General features: G+C 38.3%; 1 protein-coding gene and 1 long non-coding RNA gene across 2 annotated transcripts in view; both read right to left on the bottom strand.

Annotated features, from left to right (window-relative positions):
• Nucleotides 1–20,644, bottom strand: part of TOPAZ1 (testis and ovary specific TOPAZ 1) — a 57,443-nt gene extending 36,799 nt beyond the window's left edge. Inside the window, 5 exon segments of the mRNA XM_081527805.1 lie at nt 5,974–6,098; nt 6,798–6,859; nt 16,937–19,376; nt 20,185–20,257; nt 20,259–20,644. Coding sequence (XP_081383931.1) covers nt 5,974–6,098; nt 6,798–6,859; nt 16,937–19,376; nt 20,185–20,257; nt 20,259–20,531 — 2,973 coding nt within the window. The 5' untranslated portion in view covers nt 20,532–20,644.
• Nucleotides 11,890–15,408, bottom strand: LOC145520693 (uncharacterized). Its single transcript, XR_014064726.1, has 2 exons — nt 12,548–15,408; nt 11,890–12,174 (listed from the first exon to the last, which is right to left on the bottom strand). It is a non-coding gene; the product is annotated as an uncharacterized LOC145520693 (long non-coding RNA).
• Nucleotides 20,645–21,421: the final 777 nt, after the last annotated feature.

The following is a 21,421-nucleotide window of genomic DNA, read 5'->3' as shown; positions in this document are numbered from 1 at the left end:
TATTTTTCAAGGAAATGACAGTATGGAATTGATACAAGACCTGAGCAATTAATGAAATAAAAGAGAAGGAATCATTCTATACATAAAAACTGAAAATATTAAAGATGGCACTTCAAATTTGTGAGGAAATGATTCAATAAATAGTAACGGAACACTAACGGGTAGTTAGTTGGATGGAAAATAAGCTTGGCACCAACTCACCATATTCCAAAACACATTCAATAAATGTTTAAATATAAAAAATAATGAAAGTATCAAAAATAAAAGTTGAGTAGTTATGTAATTTGGAGGGTAGAGAAAGCCTAAGATAACACCAAAGGCAGAAACCATGGATTACGGATCAATAGGTCTGAATACAAACATTTAAAGTAGTTTCAAAATCAACTGTCAAAATAAGAATAGAGAAAGGTTACATTGTTTCTACATTCTTTCTTCCAAGATAAAATTTAGATTTATACTGATAAATTTAAATATAATAAATAACACCAAAAAATACTAGAAAAAGATACAGGTGAAAATTTTTAACTCCAAAATGGGGAAGTCTTTCTCTAAATACAACTCATAAGTCAAATATCATAAAATATAACTGATACATTGGACTAAATAAAAATAAAAAGCTCCTTCAAGGTAAAAAGTTCAAATACTAAGTCGAATAGAAATGAAAAATAGGAAAAAGTAGGGCAACATATGACAGAGAACCAATATGTTTAATATATGAAAAGTTCTTACAAATAAAAAAAGATCAAAATCCCAAAAGAAAAACGGGCAAAGGACATAAAAAAGAAGTTCACAGAAGAAAATGTAAATGGCTTTTACACATACTAAAAGATGCTTAACTAGACTCATAAGAGGAAAGCAAATGAAAAGTCATTTGTAAAAATACACAGATGGACAAAAATAAAAAAATTTTAATACTGAGTTGGTGAGTGTATGGGGGAGAAAACTGTCATTCCCATACAATGTTGATGGAAGCATAAATCAAAGCAATCTTTATGTAGGGCAATCTGAAAATTCTACTTCTAAGAATCAATCCAAAAATGCTTGCACATATGCAAAATGCCTTATGCTCAAGGATGCATAATGCAACAATGTTAAAATAGCAAAAAAATGGGAACAAACCAAGTGCCCATCAATAGTGGAACTTGTTGAACAGAGTATATCCATATAGTGGATAATTATATAATTGTAAAAAGAAAGCATCCATACACATATGGAAGGGAAACACTCCCTATTATACAGTAAGTTTAAAAAAGATAAAGAATGGCATGCTATCGTTTGTATAAAATTAAAAAGAATACACAATAGGTCCAGTTCGAGAAATGGCAAGTATCTCTTACTGGGCTAATCCTTCGTCAGGTAACAACTATAAACTCTGGACAAGATACTAAAAAAAAAACTGGATGCAGCCTGGATGGGATTGGGGGAGAATGGATACATGTATATGTATGGCTGAGTCCCTTAGCTGTTCACCTGAAACTACCACAACATTGTTAATGGGCTATACCCCAAAATAAAATAAAAAGTTTAAAGTTTGAAACAAAAAATAAAAAGAATACACAATAGGACCAGTTTAAGAAATGGCAAGTAAGTATCTCTTATTGGGCTAAGAGTTGTTACTTCTTTAAGTAACAACTATAAACCCTAGACAAAAGACAAAAACAAACAAACAAACAAACTGCCTGAAGACACAGGAGAGATAGGAAAAGCAGGCACAGTTTGGAGGGAAAAAGGGAATCAAATGACACCAGGTAGCATTCCTGTTTTTATGACACTGGGTAACAGTCTTGTTTTTATGAATTTATTCTTAAAGGGAGAACTTAGTTGATGGTAACCACTTGGGAAAGCTAAAAATTTGCCCTACTGAATGAAACAAAGAACCAGAAGACAGGTTGAGGGCAAAGTCAGAAACTGGGATGTGAGGTTGGGGACCCTGGAAAGGAGAGAGCCTAAGAGAGGAAGTCCCTAAATGTGCTTTAAATTTAGTCCACATCTCCAGCTGACCCTTGAGCTATACCTTTGTAAGGCAGACTCCAAACAACCCAGGTGACACTAAAAGAACTGAACAAACATTTCAACTGCCTACTACCACAGGAGAATAGCCTGGAGGATGAGTCCACCCAAGTTACTGATGAAACCTAAGCATGACATTAGCAGATAGCCCAGCAATTGCAAACCTGGGCACTTCTTCCAAAACACCAAATTATATAGACGGAAAACGCATTAATGGTTGCTAAGGTTATAGATGTTAGGGGTAGGGAGGGAGATGTGACAAAGAGGTAGCATAAGGAGGGTCTTTGTAATGATGTAATTATCATCTTGATTGCACTAGAGGGTACAAAAATCTGCACACTTGATAAAATACACAGAACTGTACATCCTCACTATACTAATATCAAATTTCTGCTTCTGATACTGGGTGTTAAGATGAAATCATGGGGGAAAACTACTTTTGCAACTTCTTGTGAATTTACAATTGTTTCCAAATAAAAATTAAAGACACTGGCATCTTGACTATCTGGGGCTCAAAACTAGAATCACTAAGCAATTACCATCATGGTAAACCTAAAAATTGTTGTATATGGATTCTGAGTATAATTGAAACACAAAAGTAAGAAAACACAAGGCCTTTTCTGGGTGGAAAAAGACAGAAATATATACATATATGTAAGATCAATAAGGAAGCATTTCTAAAAACCCACAGAAAACCATATATAAAAGCAGAAAAAATTTATGTCCTATAAATCAACTAATTTACCCTCTAAAATTCCTAAAATGTAAGGTGAGAGATAGTTAAAGTTTGTTAATTCCCAAATCTGGGGGCCAGATATCCTAAAGACAAATATTATTGACAGGGTCATGTAATTTCTAAGGAGTTGATACTTTGAAGCTTACCACGGTATTAGAAGGATGAAAGCATCACTTCTCTTCTCTTAAACAAATCCAAAAAATAGCATTACTCTAGGAAGCAGCTAAATGATTTTGTGGATTGTTTTTAAAAGAGCTAATACTGAAAACAGTCTACATCTTTAAAATATTTAGCATTAAGAACTCAGTGAATTCTGGCAAACATCTCTTAAAATCTATCCTTGCAGAAGAGAATGCATTAAGTCTTCTCTCTGTTTTAAGTAGAACAGGATACAAACTGTTTATTTTTTAATGTTTTAGAGCAAAGGTTGGCAAGCAATAGCCTGCAGGCTGCCTGTTGTTGTAAATAAAGATTTATTTGAATGTAGCATTGACATTTGTTTTCATACTGTCTATGCCTTCTTTCACATTACAGCGACAGAGTTAAGTAGCTATGACAGCAACCATAGGGATCACAAAGCCAGAGAAGTGTTATTATCTAGTCTTTTAAAGTAAAGGTTTGCTGACCCCTGCTACAGAGTCAAGGGACTCTACTGTGTGACCCGGGATAAGATACTAAGTCTCAGTATTTTCATCTGTGAAGGGAAATAACAGTACTCATTTCATGTACAGTAAGGTATTAACTCAGTAAATCTGGGTTGTCCATATGTTATCTGTTAAAGGCTTGGCCCATGACCTGCCATGCAAGGTGGCCAAAACAAACAAAAACACATACAAAAACAAAAACCTACAATCATTTGTATTATTATTCTCTATCAGCCACTGCTCTAGGTGTGGAAGATTCATTTGTGAGCAAAATGAACAAAAATCTTTGCCTTCATGGAGTTTCATTTTAGCAGGGGGAGACAGAGATAAACATAAATAAGTAAATGTAAAGGATGTTATACTATGATAAGTATAAGAAAGGGGGATATGAAATGTTGACAGCAAGGAGAATACTGGAATTTTAAATTGGATGGCCAGGGGAGGTCTCTCTGAGAACATGAAATCTGAGTAAAGATGTGAAGGAAATAAGAAAGTCAGCTATATAGTTTTTTTTTTTTTAGGAGATAAAATGCCAAAATCAAAGGCCCTAAAGAGGGAGAAAGCCTGGTTTGTTTCAAGAACAGCAGGAGGCTAAGGTGGTCAGAGTGCAAGAGCTAAGGAGAGTAGTCAGATCAGAGAGGTCCCAAGGATGGGGAGGAGGAGAGGGGACAGATACAGGGTCAAGTAGGTCATAGTAAGGACTGTGGCTTTGAGTCTGAATATTAAAAGCCACTGAGGAATTTGAAGTGGAAGAATAACATGATCTAACCTATGCTGTGTTGACAATAAACCATAAGATAACAATATTAGAAGCTGGAGAAATGTTAGGAGGCCTCTGCAGTAATTCAGGCAGGAGATGATACAAGGCTGGGCCTGAGTGTGATGTGGTGTGGGTGGGAGTGAAGAAAAGAGGACAATTTCCAGACATCATCTGAAGCTGAGGCCAGCAGGATTTCCTACAGTCTGCATATGGAGTGAGAGAAAAAGAAAGGAAGGAAATCCAAGGTTTCGAGCCTAAGTGATTTAGCAAGGATGGGTTGCCATTAATAGAAAAGGGGAAAAATGACAGGAAAGGCTGGTGTGTGGCAGGGGAGGGGACATATAACAGGAGTTCAGTTTGGAACATGTTAAGTTTGAGAAGCCCAATTGGACATCCCAGTGGAAAAGTCAAGCAGGCAACTAGATACAAAGCTCTGCAGCTCAGAGAAGAAGTTCAAGTTGGAGATTTGAATTTGAGAGTCTTAGCACACAGGTGGCATTCAGTACAATAAGGCGGCATGAGATCATCTAAGGAGCAAATCTAGACAGAAAAAAGAACAGATTCCTGGTCTAGGTGCTGGGTTGTTCCAACACATAGAGGTCAGGGAGACCAGAAGAGACCAGCAATACCAGTTGGGAAGTTGCAGATAGAAATGACACCAGGCAGGTTATATTTATCCTGAAAGTCATGTGAAAAAAATGTTTCAACAAAAGTGTAATTAACTGCTAAATACTAGTGACAGTTTCAGTAAGATTAAGACTGAACTATGTCCATTAGATTCAGCAACGAGGAGGTGGCTGGGGATTGTAAGAAGGGTAGTTTTGGTGGAGGTGAAGGTGAGCATCTTTGGAACTGGAGGAAAAAGACTGGAGATGGTGGGTCTAGACAAGCCTTTGGAGAAACAGGATGACTGCTGAAAAGGAAAATGGAACCATGAAAGCGCTTTTTTTGTGGTTTTGTTTGAAGATGGGCGAAAAGAATGCTTATGTCGAACAGAATGACCCAGTAATGAGAGGAGAATTGCTGCAGTCATATTTTAAGAGAGAGAAGAGGTGGATTTTAGCACACAGGTGGAAGGAATAGCCTTGGCCTGTTCATCCACGGTAACAGAGGAAAAACCGGAGTTTTGAGAACAGATGCAGGTAGGTGGTCTAACGTATTGGTCGGAACTTAAGTTCCCTTCCAATTATTTCAATTTTGTTGGTGAAGCAAGAAACAAAGTCACCAGCTGTGAGGACAAATCAGGAAGAATAAGGAGAAAGAAGAAACCATGAAATAGTTGTTAGGGTGTCAATTAAATTATTCAACAGGTTAAGACAATCATACACTTTATCTGGCAGATAAATGATACCCTGTTTTCCCCATATCATACACCAGTGGTGTGTTTCAACATCAAATTAGATTTATATTCAATTCCTAGGCCTTCTGCATCTGTGGTTGAATAACTGATGCTTGCATTCATAGCACTCAGGCACTGTGATATTCTAAAATTTCAAAGAATATCAAATGATATTCAGTACTTTGTGTTTAATGAGGCAGGAAGATATTTAACAATTTTGAAAGATTCATATAGGTTTGAGAAGAACCTTAAAAGCTAAATATGTAATTAAACAGCACACCTCATTTTCTCAGACAAGTGAGACTCTGCTAATACTGTGCTTATGCCAAGTGCCAAACTATATATTCCATGGCCAGAATGATGTGACTCTTTTATTCAACAAAAAGGCATTATCCTTGTTGCGTGAGTGCACGGCTAAGATGAACTTCTATATTTACCACCATCTGGACCAAGAAATAAGGAAATGCAAAAGATTCTCTAGTACCTTTTCATCCAAGTTTGAACTTTTTGTCTGTTTACTTAGGTCTCCTTGTTTTTCATTTGAAGAAGTTTCATGAGTAACTTCTAAGGAAATGTTTGCATCTTTGGAATCATGTTGTATCTCACTTGCTGAAAAGAAATAATATTCAACTGTAGAAACTTTAAATGGCAAAATAACCAAGTCATTTAAAGACTGTTCTAAAAATGAGCTAGAATTCAGAGACTCTTTTAAAGTCCAATGTGACAAATATGAAGTAGCATTTTCAGAAAATTATACATTTATTCCTCCCTCTCTATCAAAATAACTCCATTACATGGTATAAAAAGATATGGCAGTAACACAAAATTAAGACATAAAGATAAATTTAAGAATCTTTCTTGATCATGTCCAGTTATTTTCAATGTATTTTTAAAACTTGAAAGTTTCTGAAATTAACTTTCCAATTAAATTATTTCCTGCAAAGATTTGGTTATTTAAACTTATGATTAACTGTTAATTATAAAAAATATTAAAAAGGATTCATTTAAAATATGGTTAAGTTACATATTTCGGTTTCAAAATAAGACTACAAAAATTGCTGAGGTCAATTACCTTCTGTAGATAAAGCCTAACAAAGTTATTTATTAAATAATCAAATGGAAAATTTCTCAAAATCTGATCTGCCACCCAGGCAGCTAAAACTGAGAAAAATTGACAAACTGTGTACAACAAGGTTGACAGACTCTGAAATGAAAAGCTTCCTTTTTAAATGAATTCATTCTGACTGTGGCTAAACAGAGATACAAAAACACTTCAATGTTATACATTATGAAAATGTCAAGTTTTACCTGCTGACAAGGAAGCACAGATCTCTGACTTCATTGATCCAGGATCTGGTACAGGCAGTTCTCTATTATAAAGCAAATAGAGCTTAAACATTATCACATATTCTTGCAGAACTATCCACTTCTCTAAACATTACAGAACACCAGCTTTAGCAGCTGGTGAACATCAGCTCAAGTCCTCCAAGGTCAGAGTACTATTCGGGGACACACACCTAAGTCAATTCTGAATTTGATTCTTTAATCACATTCGCCACAATGGTTAGGAAGTGCTGCCATTCAAACTTTGTTACTCAGAGAGAATTGAGAACATACATCAAGCATTTGAAACATTTTTTTTTAGGTATTACACCAATGCAAGATAATGACTAACTCCTACTCTCAAGCATGCATATATGTGTCTTACTGTCAATGTAAAAGGATGAGTTTGAGAGCAGTTTGAGTCTCTTTTTTGGTAGTCTCTGAAGACAACCTAAGGTCTAATAGTAACAGCTATGGAGATGAGAGTTAAGGTAACCTGGGTTCGAATACTGTTCTGCCACTTACTATGTCAATTGCGGTAAAATTATTAAACTTCGAGTCTAACCACATCTGTAAAATGAGAATACCACCCACCCATGAAGTTACTGTGAGGATTAAATGAGATAAAATGTTCTTAAAGCCAATGGCATAGGCTCAACAAATGAAAACTACATCTACAGGAGTCGCTCAAAAAATGGCTTAATATTATTCCACTTTTAAAAACCTAAGACAAAAAATAAATAAAAGTACACCAAATACAATATAATAAACACCCATGACCTCACTATTTATTCCTTTAATAAATGAGTTTTATTAAACTTATCCTACAGTTCTAGGACTGCCCATTGGTTCAGGGATACTTCCTAGCTAAGAAAGAAGAAAACAAAACATTTTATTATATACACCATTCTTTGAAGGCTTTGGAAAACATGAAGTAATTTTCCCCCAACATAAATACTAGAAACAGTCAGAAGTTGTTAGAGGAGGTAACTGAGAGGAGGTAACTGCTGGCTGACCTGTGAGCTGGACCCAGGCAATCTGGGACTCCTCATTCCTTCATGTGTCCTTGGAATGGGTGTTCTGCCTGCCTTCCCCACACTGGAAGGTGCCCAAGGACACTGCCTTGAGCTGGTAGGTGGGGTTGAGACCATCTGGATGCTATATATGACTGAACTTGGTTAAGGTTTCTATGTAATCTTAAAATATTCTGGGAGGGTCTTCCCTGGTGGCTCAGTGGTAAAGAATCTCCTGCCAATGCAGGAGACAGGGGTTTGATCCCTGATCCAGGAAGATCCCACATGTCGTGGAGCAATTAAGCCCATGCACCACAACTACTGAGCCTGCGCTCTAGAGCCTGAGAACTGCAACTAATGAGCCCACGAGGCATGACTACTGAAACCGGTGTGCTCGAGAGCCTGTGTTCCACAAAAAGAGAAGCCATTGCTACAAGAGGCCCACGCACCACGGCTAGTGAGTAGCCCCTGCTCACCGCAACTAGAGAAAAGCCCACACAGCAACGAAGACCCAGCACGGTTCAAAGAAAAAAAGGTTCTGGTGGACTGGAGTGGAGATCTGCTCATCATGCGGCTGCCCAAGACAAGCCTTGAATGTAAGCTCCCTTGCTTATTAAACCTGTTACCTACTAAGGGAGGGATTTGCCTCTTTCTCTGGTTTCCCTCTGCCGTGTGTGTGTGTGTGTGTGTGTGTGTGTGTGTGTGTGTGTGTGTGTGTGTGTGTGTGTGTGTGTGTGTGTGTGTGTGTGTGTGTGTGTGTGTGTGTTGGGGACAGTTTCAGATTACACCTAGAAAATTCATGAGGCTGCAAATTATAAGTATACAGTTTAAAGAAAGGAAAAATAAAATTACAAACAAGTCAGAAACATATACAAATCTCCCCCACCCCATCTTCACTCATGTCTATCTACTAGAGTATCTCCATTTCAGTATTTCAAAGGTCTCTTCAACTCATCATGTCTAAATTTGAGCTCATAACCAGCACTGTTTCGCAGTCCTGACTGTTCTGATCAGGGAATTGTTATGCCCTTCTTTGAAACAAGAGAAACCAGGTATCATCCTTAACTCCTACCTTGGATCTTGTCACCATTTGATGAATAGACCTGCACTTCCTCAAACCTCTCTTAAATCCACTCCCACTTCTGGCTGAAGTCACCATGTGCTTTGATCTAGTTAATACAACAGCTCCTTGCCAATTTATTCTCCACACCAGTTATGATTTTTAAACTGTAAATTTGATCAAATTTTCTACTTAAAAAGTCCTTCAGTGAACCCTGATATGGTCTTAGGATAAAGTTCAAACTTACCATGGATTCTAGTTTATCTAGGATGATTTGTGTATGCCTCTTAGCCTGGTATATTAATTATTAATACCTCCCCATGTCCCTCTCAAAATTTTTGCAATTCAAAAGGTCAATTCTAATGTCATCCTATTTACAAAACCCCACACAACTGAGCTTTCTGCATATTCTGTAGCTTCATTTCCTATCACCTGAACACTAAGCCATGGCATGTTATTTCTGTCTCTCAGTTGTAACATGCTCTTCCCTGTGGGCCTCTCTACAGACTCTTCCTTCTCTCTCATTTTTGTACTCACTTTTCTTTGCCTATTGCTTAGTTCCTACTTATTCTTTAGTGTTCATCTTAAATGTCACGAGGACCAGGAAGCCTTCAACATCTTGTATTTTTCCTATCATATTTTATTGTATTTGTTTAATCATTTGCAGCCCTTGATAGACTAAACACTCTGTGAGAATAAGGTCCATAGGCATCTAGTTGCTCTCTGTACACTTAGACCCTAACATCTTCCTGGCCAGACACGAGGGAGACTCAAATGAAGATTCCTGTTTAGGAACTTTCCATATAGGAGGAGGCACACATACATAATATCCTGAGATATGGGCCAAGAGAACTATTGGAACAAATCCCTAGAATAACATCTCAGATATGATTTAAAGGACAACTGAATGAAAAGAAAGGAATGTGCAGATAAAGAAACATATGTAAAAGGATTCAAATATGTGACATTGTGGAAACAGTGAGCTGCCTGCTCTGCTCATCTTTTATTAGCCTCTCCTTGCACTTTCCCCCTCAACAGCTCCATAGCTGCCAAAGAGAGAATGGATGCAGATCCACCAAAGAGCCATAAAAAGCCATGCCAAGCAATTTAGACTCTGACCTTAGGTGGCTAAAAGCCACTGGAGCATTGCCAGCAGTCACTGGAAGATCAATTTCTATTTCTGAAAATTACTGAAGAGGAGGATATACTAAGAGAGCTCAGGAAGATTAACTAGGAGCTAATTGCAATATAGAAAAAATATGAATAAGATAACAGCAGTGAGAATTGAGAGAAAGGAAAAATCATGAGAGATATTTAAGGTAATAGCATGAAAAAGATGAATTGACTCAATAAATATGAGAGTTGAGGGATGTTTCAAATTATCCTGAAAGTTATAATCACAAAGCGGTATGGATCCAGACACATAAGAGATTACTCCTTAAAAAAAATATCCAAACCCAGAAAACTAAATAGGCATAGCAAGTGTACTGTTTTAATATCAAAGTATTGCAAGAGTACTTTTAATACTGCTAGTATAGTTCATAAGGGTGAGAAACTTTTCACTGTGAGTAACTAACTTACAAGGAAGGTAGAATTGCACATGCCAGTCTTGTTAAAAGTAATTTTGTTTTGAATTTGTGAGACACAAAGACACATAAAATTTTTAAATTTACCTAGAGTAGAAAAAATAAAACTGTAACTCCCATAAATATATTACAACTTTGTGTCAGTGGAGCAGAAAGGGAGAAAAATGAAGGGCAGGAGGAGGAAAGGAGAGAAGCAGACTTGCTTGAGGCTACAGAACACAGGGAAGCAAAAGAGAAGATCTGAGTAAAAAGGAGAGGCGACTTAGGGAAGCTTCTGAAGAACGACACAGATTACGTGAAGTTTATCCTCTAACAGAGCATTTTTCAAGGGGGTGATGAAATTTAATGGGTTCCAACCAGGATTTTTAAGTAAAACAGAATAAAATAAAAATATGATACTACACTACTTGTAGTAAGGAAAATATTATTTTTATAAATCTACTGTCTTACATATTCATAAGTATGTGCCAGATTGTAATGTAAAATGTATCTTTAGCATGGGTAACTGACAAAAAGGTTTGAAGATGACAGCTCTAGAATAATTATTAACAGAAAAAACTTGAAAACTATTGCCCAAGAAAAATTCAGAATGTTATTGCTTCCTTTTGAGATGCTAACTAGCTGAATGCAGTCGATGTTCACTTATTTATATATTCACATACTGATTGTGAAAAAGACTACCCTAAACTTACTGGTGCATTTATTCTGTAGATAGTAGTGGCCAAAAGCAGAGAAATAGTACAGTATCCAATTCATTGGGCCAGAGGTTCCCAAGCCTGATGCCATGATGTGCAGTGCTCGGTTTCCTGACATTACAAGTAATAACTCCATCAAGTACAATACTATTTATTCTAGCAAAAACAAACAATGGTTTATGTGGTCCAAAAGACAAAAAAGTAAAAATCAGAATGATGCTTCTTCATATCTGATAATTTAAAGGGGAAGATGAGATGAGAGAGGAAAGGGGCCAAAAGAAAACAATGTTTGCTGGCAGTCTATAGAGTAATGGATTTGAAGCCATAGAAAGAGCCAAAATGCCACTCTTCCAGCATGCTGTTTGGGGGAGGGGAGACAGATTTTGGAGCAGGTGGGCCTGGGTCCAGATCTCAGCTCTGATACTGACTTAGCTAAGTGTTCTTTGGGAAGTTAGTGACTTTGACTCAGTTTTCAAGATAGGGCCAGTTTCAATCTCTGAATGTTCCACTTGCTGAAATAATAAATGTAGCTAGCATAGGACAGACACGAAATGTCAGTTCTTACAATTAAGCGTAAAATTGTGTATTAGAATTAGATGCCTCAGATACTCAGTGAAAAGAGAGAATGGACCAAGGTGAACTTCTTGAAAGACAGGCCAAGGAGTCTAAATACAATATATGAGGGAGAAAAAGAGAATGACCATTACTTTTGCTGGAAACTGGTTTTTCTTTTGTTTTTTTTTGGAATTTGGCATGGTAAATCTGGTGACAGAAGGCCAATCTCTTAGGGAAAAAAACTAATTTTCTAAGATTCTGGGGAAGTAAGTGGGGTGGGTTTCTTGAGATGATATAGTTTACCCAGGGTACCTTCATGCTAGGCATGGGTCTAATGGGATTCAAACTTTTTTCCCTTTGTTAATCTAAATCAATCCAATCGCTAAGGAGGAATACAAATTTTATTTTTTGTCAACCCTCTTTTCTGGGCTTCTCAGATGGTAAAGAATCCACCTGCCAATGCAGGAGACGTAAGAGATGTGGGTTCAACTCAGCATCGAACATACAAGAGTATACACAATCCTCTTTTCTAAACTACTAGTGTTCTTGTACCTCAGTTTACATATTTTCATTTCAAACACATTAGTACATATTTTCATTTCAAACACGTTAGTTCCCAATTCCCTCATTATACAGTTGTTGTGTAGTCACTAATTCGTGTCTGACCCTTTGTGATCTAATGGACTGCAGCCCGCCAGGCTCCTCTGTTCATGGGATTTCCCAGGCAAGAATACTGGAGTGACTTGCCATTTCCTTCTCCAGGGGATCTTCCTGACCCATGGATCAAACTCATGTCTCCTGCATTGGCAGGCGGATTCTTCACCACTGAGTCACCAGGGAAGCCCCAGCTATACATTAATAGTAATTCCCTTGAATATTTGGGAGATTTTTTAAATCTCAATGATCCACTGTATAATATCACTCAACTGAAATTTTAGTATATAATTAAATTGTGACAGAAGATAATGCTGTATCCTAGTACAGATTAACAGCATTGACTATTACAGACATTTTCAGATCTCTAACGATACTTACAAGCTAACTCAAAAGTTTTACTAATTTTACTCATTATCCATTTCTAAGTTCATCAGTTCAAGTCTGCAGGAATTAGTTCTAACATGCTTCTAATGCTTTGAAATTTAATATGGACTTCCAACACTGTGGAGATCGAAAATGAATATGTATTCTAACATAACTGAAATATCTTACAAATTCTCCTTAACAAGGTCTCTGAGAATACTTCCCCCAACCATTAAATTAACTCAAGTTTGTCTATCTGTTTTACCAAGAAGAGATAGTCTAGAGCTTTTGAAAATTTCTGGGCTAAGCCATCTTCAATTTCTATTTCTGTAAAACAGGAACTCGTCACTTTCTGCCATTAGAGTGGTATCATCCGCTATCTGAAGTTGTTGATGTTTCTCCCGCCACTCTAATGGCAGAAAGTGAAGAGGAATTAAAGAGCCTCTTGATGAGGGTGAAGGAGGAGAGTGAAAGAGCTGGCTTAAAACTAAAATATTAAAAAAACTAAGATCATGGCATCTGGCCCCATTCAGTTCAGTTCAGTTCAGTTCAGTCGCTCGGTCATGTTCGACTCATGGACTGCCGCATGCCAGGCCTCCCTGTCCATCACCCAACTCGCGGAGGTTACTCGAACTCATGTCCACTGAGTCAGTGCCCCATTACTTCATGGCAAATGGAGGGGGAAAAGGTGGAAGCAGTGACAGAGCTCCTCTTCTTGGGCTCTAAAATCACTGCGGATGGTGACTGAAGCCATGAAATCAGAAGATGCTTGCTTCTTGGCAGGAAAGCTATGACAAATCTAGACAGGGTGCTGAAAAGCAGCGACATTACTCTGCTGACAAAGGTCTGTACAGTCGAAGCTATGATCCTCCCAGTGGTCATATGTGGTTGTGAGATCTAGACTGTAAAAAAGACAGAGTGTGGAAGAATTGATGCCTTCAAACTATGGTGCTGGAGAAGACTCCTGAGTGTCCTGTGGACAGCAAGGAGATCCAACCAGTCAATCTTATGGGAAATCAACCCTGAATACTCGCTGGAAGGACTGATGCTAAAGCTGAAGCTCCAATACTTTGGCCACCTGATGAGAAGAGCTGACTCATTAGAAAAGACCCTGAAAGACTGAAGGCAGGAGGAGGGGGGGAGACAGAGGATAAGATGGCTGGATGGCATCACCGATGCAATGGACATGAACTTGGGTAAACTTCAGGAGATGGTGAGGGACAGAGAGGCCTGGCGTGCTCCAGCCCATGGGGTCACAAAGAATCGGACAGGACTGGGAAATTGAACAACAACAAAACACTCATTCTAATGGGTTTCAAACTCTTAGTGTCACAGAGTGAGGAAAAAAGAATGTATTAATTAGCAACCAGCTGGTAAAAGGGAGAGAGCTGACTTTAGAAATTATATTTAAAGCTTCATCTAGTTCTAGAACCATTCTTTAACAGTTTTCTGTACAACTATTAGCAGACCCTCTGGTGATAAGGCCTTCATTTTTCCTGTTAAGGTTTATTCTAGCACTGTGGATAACTGTAAAACTGGTGTTTCCAATGTAGAAAAAGGAAAATACTAAAATAACTACTAAGGAAATTTTCAAGTTTATTTAAAAACCCAAACTCCAGAAGCAGAAATGAAAGGAAAAGAAGAGCCAATACAAGTATCATTGGTGTTTCTGCCATGAAGGAAAATGAAGTTACAATAACAGAATAACTGAAGTAAATTTGATACTGCAAACCAAAGTGGTTCAGCTTGGGCAGGAAAATCTGATACATAATTTGATACAATATATAATCCTAAAACAGAAAGCAAGAAGTAAAAAAAAAAAAAAAGGCAGTTTAGAGAGGGGCAATGGAGAATTAGTTTGGCCTCAAACTTTTCCACTATAGCACTCAAAGCCAGAAAGCTGGGATGAATAACTATATAGTTGTGAAAAGAAAAAATATAAACTAAGAATTTTACACCCAATTTGTTTGTAGACAATAGGCACTCTTATGTGCCCAAGACCTTAGGAAACACAGTAATCAAGAACCATTGAAAAAAAACTGCTCTGAAATCTAGTCAACTAAGAAATGAATCAAAATAGTCAAGATTAAAGGAGAGTAAAAAGAATTGATGGTAAAGACCAAATCAGCTTAAATATAGAATGAAGAGTCTTTGGAAATTCAGATTATTGATGAGAATGTAAACAGCACAAGCCTTAACAAGAAAAAACAAAAAATTTTAAGGAAAATGTAAGGGGCAAGACTGGGAGAAAAAGCGAATATGTACTGATATGTTCATCTTTTATCTGGAAAGCAAATGTTACTGTCTGAAGTTAGAACACAATTTTTAAAAGTCATGATAACAAAACTCAAGCTTTAAAATAATCTTTCTTATTAGCTTGGGAGAGACTTATAGGAACTAATTTCTTGTGGTAAAGAGGTTTTTGATTCAGCAATTTCTTTAGTTTCACTTCAGTCTCTCCTTCCCCAAGTTATGTGTAAGTAAAATTAAATGATTTTACTAAAAAGTGGCATGATCCAATTTTTCTGAAATTATATCCACATACATGCCTAGAAAGATGTCTGGAATGATGCACACAAATTTTGAGTAATTAATTTGTTATTTTGGGTGGTAGGATTCCCTCCCTTTTACACATCTATTGCAATGAACATGTGTCATTTTAATGCAATCAGCCATTATTCTAAGAAAGGAAAAAAAAGTATAAACAACAAACTTTATGCCCACTTCATAACACTTCTCTCTTTGTCCCTTCAATTGCAGTTCATTGTCAACATCCTGTTAACTAACAGATGTTTGCTTTTGAATGCTGGATTTGCTCTGATTTCTCTTTGCATTCCTCAAAAGAAGCATGGTAGAGGAAGAGTTAAAAGCATCTATAATAACTACCCTTTATTGAGCTCTCACTATTCACCCAATGTCAAACCAATACCTGTCCCATCCATTCACTGATTTAATTCTTACAACCTTGAGGCAAGTACCTCCCTTTCTAACAGATAAGGTAAAATAATTTGCCTAAAAGGTCATGGAGCTATTAGGGCAAGGAGAAGACTCAGAAACCTAGGTCAGGCTATAAAGGTTAAGTCCTTGACCATTAATTTTAAAATAAGATAGTTCAAGTTCAGATTCTGTTACTAGTAGCGTCAACCTGGACAAGTGACAACTTGTGACCCTCATTTTTTCCACCTCAAAATGGCAGATTACCATCCTCATTACATGGTTTTAAAAAATAATAGATAGAGCTCTTGATTGTTCCTTTGGGATATAGAAAGTACTCTATCAGGTGATAGGTTATAAGTTCCTGTAATGGTAAGAACATTAAGAAGAATGTAGTATCACTAAATTTATAAATACTAGAGAAATTTAAGTCATGTACCATTGAATCTTAGTGGAATGTGTTTTCTTATTTTGAGTCTGTTCACAAAACATTCCAATATTCAAGTATATAACATACAAATACAAATTAGAGCTTCAAAATTATGAAACTTGGTAAAATATAATACTAAATAAAATTCAGCCAATCAGATAGATCAAGTTCCTGAACATGAAGGTTATTACTTGGCTCTGTTTAAAGTTGATTCAGGCAAACTCACCCTCTTTGGGGACTAAGCTATCATTTAAAACCATCTCCCTAAAAATAAAACCATGAAAAAAAATTTTAAGCTTTTTCCCTCTGAAAATTAGTTTAACTTTTGGTTTAAAGTTTTAATTCAAATAACTTTTCCAAGGCTTCTCTGACAACTGAAAAATAAATTTTTTACCTAACAAGGAAGCCACAGAAAATGGGTTAAAATATATATAAAGCACTTAACAAGTAACTTGACTGAAATGAAAGTATATCTGTATATTTACAATGATTAAAAAACAGGGAGATCAATTTAAGTGACTTTGGAAAGAAGCAATCTCAGTAATTTAAAAAGCCACTTTATAAACCACCATTTAAAATTCCGAACAGCTGATCTGTTCCATTATAATTTCAGATATAATAATCAGTTTATTTCAATTCTAAGTTTCAAGATAATGACACTTCCAGGTCTCAGCAATAATACACTATATTACATTAAATAAATAACCGGGTTGAAAAAATAATGGAATGTCAATATGATCACTGAATAAATTAGTGACACCTAAGAGAAGAAAGTGCTTTTGAAACCTGCAACAATAATCTGCACCAAAACGCATACTTGAACATGCATACCTCAAGTCACCGCTTGGTTCTTTTTTTTCTGGAAGTTCCATGTGCTTGGAGTCTGTCGATTGATGCTCTTCAGCAACATTGGGCTCCTGGCTTATCATGGGAACCTCTGAAGGAAATGAGAGTTCCCCTTCATTGGAGACTCCAAAGAGGTCTGGGTCATCTTGAATTACATCAATTAAGAGGACATCATCTTCATATGCTTTTAGAATATCTGGAAACCCCACTTTAATTTCTGAAAAGTTCTTAGTCATTTTTCTACCACTAACTTCAGAGGAAACTGCTTTGAATGGTTCTTGTTCATCGGAATAGAAGGTGGGATTTTTCTCTGAACATCCAGGATCATAAGAAAATGTATTATTTTCAACTGTGAGAGAACCAGCTGCCTTATTAGAAATGATATGGCCTGATGCAGAGATGTGGTTAGATGGTTTATTATTATTACCTTGCTTTAAAAAGCTCGGAGCAATAATACAGGAATTCTTACTGCAGAATGAGTCAGAACTAGCTTGCACTGGAATTATACTATGTTGTATACTCAAAGATTGAGGTCCTGAAGTTACTGTGACAGCATTTTCTTTAGACCTATTCTGCCTTACCTCTGCTCCAGATACATTGTCAAGAAGTTCTAGGGGACTATATACTTCTCTCTCTGATGACTTGGCATTAATTTCTTTTCTTTTTTCTGTTTTGTTCTTAAGTAAAGGAATTTTAAAATTAGTCAGCCGTCCTGTGTTCAGTATCTTAACTAGGTCTGGAACAACCTGTGCTTGCTTAGTAATGCATGCTTTTCGATGAATAGTTTTGCCTGCAGACTTACTTGCTTCCTGGCCATCCTGGGAAGCCACTGTCAAATTCAGTTTTGTTAAATTCCCTCTATCTTTTTTTTTACTTCCTGTTAAGTTGTGAGTCACATTAGTCAATGGGGTATTTTCAGTAGTATTAGAAACTACCTCTGATGCACTTCTGCTTAGTTTCGCTGACTTCATTTTTTCGTCATCATTGACTGCAGGTTCCTTTATAACCACTGAAGTAGGTTCCACTGTAGAGACTGAAGGTAAACAATTTAAATTGGAATCCAATTTTTCCATACTTGAAGATGCACTGTTTGTTTCTGTTACAGAACTTTGTAGCATTAATTCGGAGTCAGTTAAGTGAGTTTGATTCGTTTGATGTTTAAGGAAATCATCTTGCCTAGAACTTTGTGGCAAGGAAGCTTTTTTCCAACACTGGGCAGATATTCTAGCACATGAATAACAAGGCCAAGTTCTTTTGCCAGTCATTGGTATTGTTCTGCGACAGCTATATTTAGATTCTTCAGCTTCATTCTTCAAGCCTTCCCTAGAAGACCTCTTTTCAATAGGAAAGCAATCACTAAGTGACTTCACTAATGAGTTTTCCATTGACTTAAAATAATCTTCTGGTGGATTCATGCTGGTACATCCTAAAGGCTGTGAAACATTCTTTGTTTCTTCTTTTGAAAGTTGCTCAAGGGCTTTCTGAAACACAGCATTTACATAATGTTCAGGACTTGTTTTTTTCCCTGTTTCTGGAAGACTTAATAAAGGATCCATCGGTGACAGCATATTATTATTTACTTTTCTCAAAACTTTCAAAGAACTTTTTTTAGCTTCTAAAGTCTCTGTTTCTTTACCTTCAGCACCTGTTTGGTTTCTTTGTAACATCAGCTCAGATTTGTTACACATATTAGAAAACTTCATCTCAATAACCATTCCATTTCCTTTTTCAGACACCTTCATCCTTTTTCTGGATTTTCTCCCAATACTGCTCTCCTCTACTGAATGTTTATTTTTTTCACTTGGAAGGCAGGAAAGCATGCCATTATTTTTACTTAGGTATGAATCATTTTCTTCAAGCAATAACTGACTTACTTGCATTAAGTTTTCTTCAGTTTGTAAAAGCTGAGGAATATTACTTGGATCAGTCTTATCTATAAGACTCCTTGGGTTTTCTTTCTTTGACTTTGAGGAATCTTCTGGTACATGCATACATCCTCCATCAGGTTTATATGCAAGGTTATTTTCATCATTACAATCCTCGGAATGGGAGAGACAACTGCAATCATGTAATTTTAAAATGGAATTATTTTCTACTCCAGGTGACAAGCTGTTACAAGAATATTTCAGAGTATTCTTGCACAGTTCATCTTGGAATTCAACCTTACTATTTTGTGTAGCCTTATTTTCAGTCATTTTGAGAGGTGGGCTTTCTAAGCTTTTAAATTTTTTAATCTGAATTCTTCTTTTAATACCTTCTACCAACCTTTCCTTACCCAAAGACTGCAAGAAAGCCATACTCTGAAATTCACTGCATTCCACTGTTGGGAAAGATTCCGAACTGGTTAATGATTCCTTCCTTACCAGGTCAATCCCTGGCTGTGGATCATCACTTGAGGCTTCAGTAACTTTTCTTTTTTCGTTGGCTGATCAAAACAACAAAATATACCAGAGAAGATTTTACATTGAGGAGGAAAAAGCAATACAAATTAAAATTTTAAAAAAAAAGTGAAGCCATCCATTTTTATTTTCCTGAATAGCTGTAGGAAAACATAGGTTTGTTTTTAAAATCAAAGATCTAATTTCTATTAAGGAACTACATACAAACCTGTATAAATTCTAAGGCAGCTGAATAACTTCTAGCATCATCATTCCACACTAGCCAAAGTGGCTCACCAGTAGGAGTCCCTTTTATACTGCTGTGCTGTGCTTAGTTGCTCAGCTGTATCTGACTCTTTGTGACCCTATGGACTGTAGCCCGCTAAGCTCCTCTATCCATGGGGATTCTCCAGGTAAGAATACTGGAGTGGGTTGCCATGCCCTTCTCCAGGGGATCCTCCCAACCCAGGGATCACACCCAGGTCTCCTGTATTGCAGGTGGATTCTTTACTGTCTGAGCCACCAGGGAAATCCAACAATACTGGAGTGGGTAGTCTATCCCTTCTCCAAGGGATCTTCCCCACCCAGGAACGGAACCGGGGTCTCGTGTATTGCAGCAGCATTCTTTACCGGGGGACCTACCAGGGAAGCCCTCCTTTTATAGTACTTCTAACTAAGGCATCCTAACGGGACAAATATCTTTTAAGTGAATTCCTGTGTTTTCCCCCTTTCTGATCAACTGTGCGCATCAGTAAAGCCCATGAAGATTCAACTGAAAAGCTACTGATAAAACACGGGTGAAGGGGAATGGGTGCAAAGGCTAAAAAGGGAGTGACTCTTAAAGTGCTTTCTTACGGCGTCCTCCCGCTTGCAATGGGAGCTCCACCTCCTTCGCTGCTTCTAAACTGGGCCTGTCAGATGGGGCTGAAAGGCCCCCATGTCCCCCCCAGCCCCTCCACTCGCCGCCTCTCTAAGGCCTTCCCAGTCCCGGACGCCTCACCTGTCTTGTCATTTTCCACCTCTTCTCTCTCAGACGCCCGGGCCACCATCCTCTTTTGCCTGCTTTCCTCGCGCCCCCTCGCCTCAGGGCCGCAGCCTCCCGCCTCGCCTGGCCCTGGCCGCTGGCTTCTCTTCCTCAGGCCTCGAGCGTCGACTTCACGCCCTGGTGCCGTCGTGGGTCCCGAGGGTGGAAGCCGCCGCATCCGCCCAGGGCTGCCAGTCTGCCCGCTGAGGCAGGCCGCGCCCGCTAGCAGGAGCCGACCAGCCACGAGAAGGCTGCTCCTTCCGCCAAGTACCCGAGGCCCCGCCCCGTGCCGCTCGCCGCCAAGACCACGGGACCGGAAGCGGAAGTGGGGCCCGCGCGGCCTGGCCGTGGCAAATGTGACGAGGCTCAAGGGGCGGAAAGACCGCGAGGCTCTGTGGCTGTCGCCTCTGGAGTTCGCTGCGCGACTGTGAAGCCTCCACGTCGGTCAGGTCGAACCTTCCACTAGGCTGGACTCTCCTGGGACCATTCGGGGTCCCTCTCTCACCTGCCGCCTCTCAAGCCTGGTTGCTTTGAAAGACCGAGTGGCTTCTAACTCTACCCCTGGCCTCTTGGGGTCCCGTTCCATCTGCCTTCTCGACGTTGTGTAGGCACCTCAGCCTCCGGTTATGCAAAACTGAACTTATTTTTCCTCACAGAGTTGCTCCTTTTGTGCTGGTGGATGCGCCACTGTCTACCCAGCTGTCTGAGTAAGGAACCTGGAAGCTGTCGGAAATACCCTTCTTTCGACTTGATCCCTCACATCCGCATTCAGGACATCTGCTGGATTCGACTTTCTGTGTTTGCCAGCCACTCACCTTGGCTCCAGCGTGCAGACTCTGACTGACCTGCTGCATCAGCCTACTGGATGTTACTCGTGCTTCCATCCTTGTGCTTTTTCAGTCAGTTTCCACCTTCCGCCAGGCCATGCCCTTCCAGTGAAAGGGTTTCTTGGCATTTCCCACCTTGGCCTTTCTTGAACCTCCTTTGCTCAAAGACTGACTAACAGAAAGTGTGTTATTTGCTCTTTCAGGTATGGCCCCTGAATATTTGATTTTTATCTCTAACTGC

Source organism: Giraffa tippelskirchi, chromosome 9, assembly GCF_054371585.1.
Source record: "Giraffa tippelskirchi isolate mGirTip1 chromosome 9, T2T-mGirTip1v1.2.pri, whole genome shotgun sequence".
NCBI classification, from domain to species: Eukaryota; Metazoa; Chordata; class Mammalia; order Artiodactyla; family Giraffidae; genus Giraffa; species Giraffa tippelskirchi.
Note: the sequence above shows the minus strand (reverse complement) of the source record. Positions and strands in the feature narration are given on the sequence as shown.